At 52.3% G+C, this 5,421-nt stretch overlaps 1 protein-coding gene across 1 annotated transcript in view; it reads right to left on the reverse strand.

The window, feature by feature from the left end:
- Nucleotides 1-1,762: 1,762 nt before the first annotated feature.
- The window catches only part of FGF8 (fibroblast growth factor 8 (androgen-induced)), an 8,123-nt gene continuing 4,464 nt past the window's right edge, over nt 1,763-5,421 (reverse strand). Inside the window, exons 3-4 of the mRNA XM_010080344.1 lie at nt 3,349-3,455; nt 1,763-2,056 (exon numbers count right to left, since the gene is read on the reverse strand). Coding sequence (XP_010078646.1) covers nt 1,769-2,056; nt 3,349-3,455 — 395 coding nt within the window. The 3' untranslated portion in view covers nt 1,763-1,768. The remainder of the gene's footprint in view (nt 2,057-3,348; nt 3,456-5,421) is intronic.

Below are 5,421 nucleotides of genomic sequence, written 5' to 3' on the forward strand. Positions count from 1 at the left end.
GTCAAGGCTCTATTGCACTGTCTCCATTCAGCCTGCAATGAGACTGCCCCCACAGGGCAAAGGGGTGGCATCTGCCCATTAAATCTGGAATTTGCTGCAAGGAAAGCCGTTATTTCCACAAGACCCATCTGGGTCCAATATCTCAGGGCATCCTCCCACTTCCCATGTCTGTTTCCCTGGGAAGGGGTTTGCATTGAGCAGCAGCCTCAGACCCATATCCTGCACCTCATCAGCCTCCTTCTCCCCTCTCCAACCTGCCCCTCCCTGGAAAGCAGCAGGCTCAATTAGACTAATACAAATTTTTAATGCACATATTCAATAAATATTTCAATAATTTCATATTCAATTTGTACACAACCAAACCAAAACAAAAATCCTCAAGGAAACAGGGAAAAAAAACAAACAATCAAAAAAGATTGGATGAAAAGTCACCCCTGGTTCTGGCTCCTATCCAGTGTCTTTGTTTGCCCTCCCCTTGAAGAATAATTGCTTTAACCCTTTGGAGAGAGTCACAGTCCCAGGGCAGCATGTGCAGAGCAGGGCTGGCTGGGGATGTTCACTCAAGAGATCTTATGTTTCCTTCAGGTTTTTTTTTTTTCTAAATAGAAAATTTGGCTTCTGTCAACACAGAAAATTTGAAAGAAAAGCTCTCCTTTCCCTATGAGGACAAGGAGAGCAGTATTTTTCATCATAAAGCAAACCTGGAAGAGACAGTTGACTTTGGAAGTGCCAACCACAAATGGAACATTACAACAAAACCAGCCCAAAATAGCTCCACAGTAATTTGTAAACTTTTTTAATTTTATGGATGAAAACTTCCATCTGATAAAAAAATATAAACAGAAAAAAAATATTGGTTTTGGTGAGAAGTTCACATTTTCCACACGGAAAAAAACACAAAAAACCATACCAGTTACCAGCCTGCTTCATGGCAGCTGTCACCCACTGCCTCACCTTAGTAGCTTAAAACAAACCAAATGCTTAGGTAAGAGGTACCAAGTCAGTTCAGGACTTTCTCTGGGGCATCCATCACCCCTGTCCCCTCCTGAGAAAAAAGTAAGTTGGGAGTTGTAAAGCCAGCAGTGTTCTCGGAAGGATGCAAGTGGCTTCCAGCAACCCCTCGCTCAGCCGAAGAAGGAGGCGCATCTGAGGAAAGAAAGCATCCAGCGGTCCTCGGCCCGGGCATTGCAGCCAGCCCCCACAGGCAGTGCTCACACATCACCCGGGCTGCAAAACCCACCCAAGAGACCTCAGGACACCTCTGAAATAAATCCCTTCCCTTAATTGTTTTCCAACCTCTCCATCTTCTCTGGTAAGCATTAATTCAGTTCGTTTAAGTAGCACATTGCTCCCAGATTTGGATTTCCAGATTTTTGCTTGTTTGTTTTAAACGGTGATTTTTTTTTTTTATCTTTTACCCCTAGAGCTACCAAAAAAAAAAAAATTACAAAATAAAATGTGACCCCCAAACAAACTAGAAAATTTCTAAGTGAAGGTCTCTTCCCCCTTTACCAGTCTTTGAACTTTTCATTTCTTTTAAAGTTGGAGTACAAAAATAGAGCCTCTCTTTTTTTGTCCTTTTTTTTTCCATAAAAACCAAACCATCCCCCCAAAATTATCAACAACTAGAACAGGTAATTTTTTTTTTATCCCCTTCTCCCTCCCTTATTTTTAATACCTATATGGGAAAGTCTCTACATATAGTCCACCAAGCTCAGAGGAGAATCCTCCGGAAGAGGCACAGGCAGAGCGGGCAGGGACAGGCAAGTCAAGGGCCTGCTCTGCTGTTGGAGTTTCTAGTCCTTTTACTTCTCCGGTTGAAGGGATAGTTGAGGAATTCAAAGCGTCTGTGGGGCTCGGTGGTCTGGTGGCCCTTGGGAAGCCTCTTCATGAAATGCACTTCGCGCTGGTGCTGCCGGGTCTTGGAGCCCTTGCGCGGGCGGCCCTTGCGGGTGAAGGCCATGTACCAGCCCTCATATTTGGCGTTCTGCAGTGCCGTGTAGTTGTTCTCCAGGACGATCTCGGTGAAGACGCAGTCCTTGCCTTTGCCATTGCTCTGAGAAGGGGACAAAGGGGGACATTTAAGCTACGGGTGCTCAGTCAGAGGGCTTTACTTACTGCGAGGGTGGCGAGGCACTGGAACAGGTTGCCCAGAGAAGCTGTGGATGCCCCATCCCTGGAGGTGTTCAAGGCCAGGCTGGATGAGGCTTTGAGCAACCTGGTCTAGTGGAGGGTGTCCCTGACTGTGGCAGGGGGGTTGGAACTAGGTGATCTCTAAGGTCCCTTCCAACCCAAACCATTCTATGATTCTTCTCACTGCCCCAAGTTGGACTGGCTGGTGCAGCAGCAGGGTTGCAGCGCTTGTAGCACTTGTGGCCAGCCACTTTTCCCACCTCTTCTCCTACAGGTCAGGATTACCCAAAATCTGTTTTTCCTTAGAAAGCTGCAGGTAACAGGTATTGTGGTATGAGCAGACGCTGCTCATTGCGGCTCACGTTCCCACTGTGATGCCAGTACCAGGCTGCAAACCCCGGTGTAGCTTATCCAACCCTCATTTCCACTGCACCCATAAGAGGATTTTGGCTCACTCCCATCCTGCCCCCACCCAGGCCAGGGGCTGTCTTCCCCCCCTAGTATGACCAAAAGCAAACACTCCATCTCAGTGGCAATTTGCCCACTCACCCTATTCCCCCTGGGGTCTTTAATATAGGAGGGCTATCAAGGGGCAGGAGAACTGATGCAGGGTCCACGAGGACGATGCCCACAGAGATGGGTGTCAGGGAACATGGAGACAGCTGGAGGCTTAGGTCCTCCCCTTTAAAGGCAGCAGCGGGACCAGGGAGGGGACCCGCATTGGCCAGCCCGAGAAAAGGAGGCACCATGGAAAATCCTCCCAGACAATCGCCATCCCAGCAGGATTTTCCACATCCAACCCCTTCTGTCCCCAGGGAGGGAGCGTCAAGGCTTGGAGGGAGCGTGACTAACCGGCGTGTGGCCTTGGGGCCAGCCCCACAGAGCATCTTAACATTCCTGCACTTGTACCATGTAATTGGGGAGAATAGGCCAGCAATCCGCCTATTTGTTCGGGGAGATACAAGGAATGCGTCCCACATGGCACCCGCCCACCTCTCTTGCTCCCCCTTTTCCCTCCCACCACCCGGGCTGCAGGATGGCTCATCCCCCTGCCCTCCAAAGGGGTGTGCTGGCTGAGCCCCTGGGACCCCCATCCCACCTCCCCATCCCCACGGATGGGCTCTGTACCAAGAGTGACCTCCTCTCCCAGCAAGCCCCGCTCAGTGCCCACAGCGCATCCCTGGCTGCCTTGTGCCCTTGAGCCCAGCATCCCACCTTGCCGATCAGCTTCCCCTTCTTGTTCATGCAGATGTAGAAACCAGTGGCTGCCCCCTTGATGCGCACACGGCTCCCGAAGGTGTCCGTCTCCACAATGAGCTTGGCTGGGGAGAGAAGTGGGAAGAAAAGAAAGGGGTGTCAAAGGGGCTCTCGGATGGGGCAGGCACAGCAATGGAGACCCCAGCAACACCTGACACTGGGCACTGTGGGCACACACTGGGCAGGGAGGCGGCTGGACCAGAAAGAGCCTTAAAATCAAGGCATGAGGTTAAGCCTTGGCCCCTCTACCCCGCCACTGTGTCCCTCCATGATCTTGGTCACATCCCTTTGCCACCCTGAGCCATGCTGTGGGGTGGAGTAGCTCTGCCTTGCCCGGCTCTGTGGGGCTCAGCAGTTCAGGTGCCGCAGAGACATCCCAGAAGGGAGGCAGGGCGGTGAGCAGGGCATGCCCTGGCCAGTGGAGAACAAGGCAGCTGCCCTGCAAATCAAGGCAGGTCTGGGCCAGCCTGCAGGCAGGAAGCAGGCAGACACTCTCTGGAAGTGCACAGCGTGCTGCCAGCTGTCCCCAGCCCAGGGGACACCGCTACATGTCTCTCTGCCAGGCCAGGGCTGCAGGAGGAGCAGTGACTTTGCAGCTGGTAGGGGAGGCGTGAAGGGTACGGCCATCCTTTTAATGCCTTTCACCTTTGCACAAGTAGAGAGGGCGTATTGATTTGGTCTCAGTTTTTTAATGGAGGAATCGATCGACTTCCGAAGGAGCTATGCAAATCGCTGGGTCGATGGGCTGCCTATAAATAGACCTGTCACCTTCCCTCCCTGCCTCCGCTCTGGGAACCAGAGCCCCGAAGCCCATCCATCCCCAGGGAAGGGGGAGGATGGGGACAGGACATCCTCCTCCCCAGCCCTGCAGCTGCTGTCCCCAGAGCCAGCTGACCTCCCTGGAGCAAGCCCCAGCAGGGATGCTGGCTACCTGTTGGCACCTCAAAAGGGCTGTGCTGTGCCAAGCACCAAAGATTTCCCCAAGGTGCTGAAAAGACAGCTGGGACTGTCCCATCTCACCACCATCCCTTCTTGCCCAGCATGAGCCCCTAGTGCCATAAACACAATTTAGAAAGGTAATTAGAGACTTATTATAGGAATAAACCCATTGATGCCTTGTTTCTCCTCTCCGATCTCTGCACAAGGGCTGCTCAGTTCCTTGGGACTGTGGTCCACCCCAGCTTGCACATCTCTACCCCAGGATACTCAGCCACCAGGGAGCCCCAATGAGGGCAGCGCCGTGGCTCTGGAGCAGGTGGCTTTGCAGGAGGATGCTTTGAATGGCAGAAGGAGGCTGTGGGCACATGCACAAGCTAAAGTGAGCCTAAATCACACTCTGGGCTGTGAGCAAACTGCTGTCTCTCCCTCTCTGCAATGCCCTTAACCTGCATCCCTTGGATCATGGACACTGCTAAGGTCAGTGGCACCGAGGGTGGGGACACCAAGCGGGCAGTTCTGGCAGCAGCTGAGTTGAGCAATGGAAAGCACATCTCAAAATTTACTGGGGCCAACTGATTTGGTGCTGCTGGGCAAGCGAGGCTCAATGCACATGCAGGCACCCCCTCCCCAGACTCGCTCCTGCCAACGTCACTTTGCCCATCTCTCATCCCCAAACTACCCCACCCCCACAGCACTCCACCCCCAGCCAGGAACAGACTGGACTCAGAGCCAAGAAATTTGGGAAGAGCCAACTCCATGTTGTGCCACTCTGGCACCAGCACCCGGCACGCACCCAGAGTCCCCAAAACCAGCCACGGGAAACATAGTGCTCTGTAAACACAGCACTGAGACTGTGACCCCCTATTTATCTATATTGGGGAAAGGGGGAATAGAATTGATCTCAGAGGCAGTAAAAGGTTTGAGGAGAATTGATTTTTCTCTCCAAGAGATAGAAAGAGCAGGGAGGGAGGGAGGGACGCAGGAGGAAGGGGGGAGGCCTCAGCCCCAGCAAGCACAAAACCCCACTTTAAAGATGCACATCACTTCTCTTTTGGCCTTTTTTTTTTTTCCCCCCCCAAAGAGTAGCTGTGA

This window comes from Pterocles gutturalis, unplaced genomic scaffold (assembly GCF_000699245.1).
Source record: "Pterocles gutturalis isolate BGI_N339 unplaced genomic scaffold, ASM69924v1 scaffold14136, whole genome shotgun sequence".
Classification (NCBI taxonomy): domain Eukaryota; kingdom Metazoa; phylum Chordata; class Aves; order Pterocliformes; family Pteroclidae; genus Pterocles; species Pterocles gutturalis.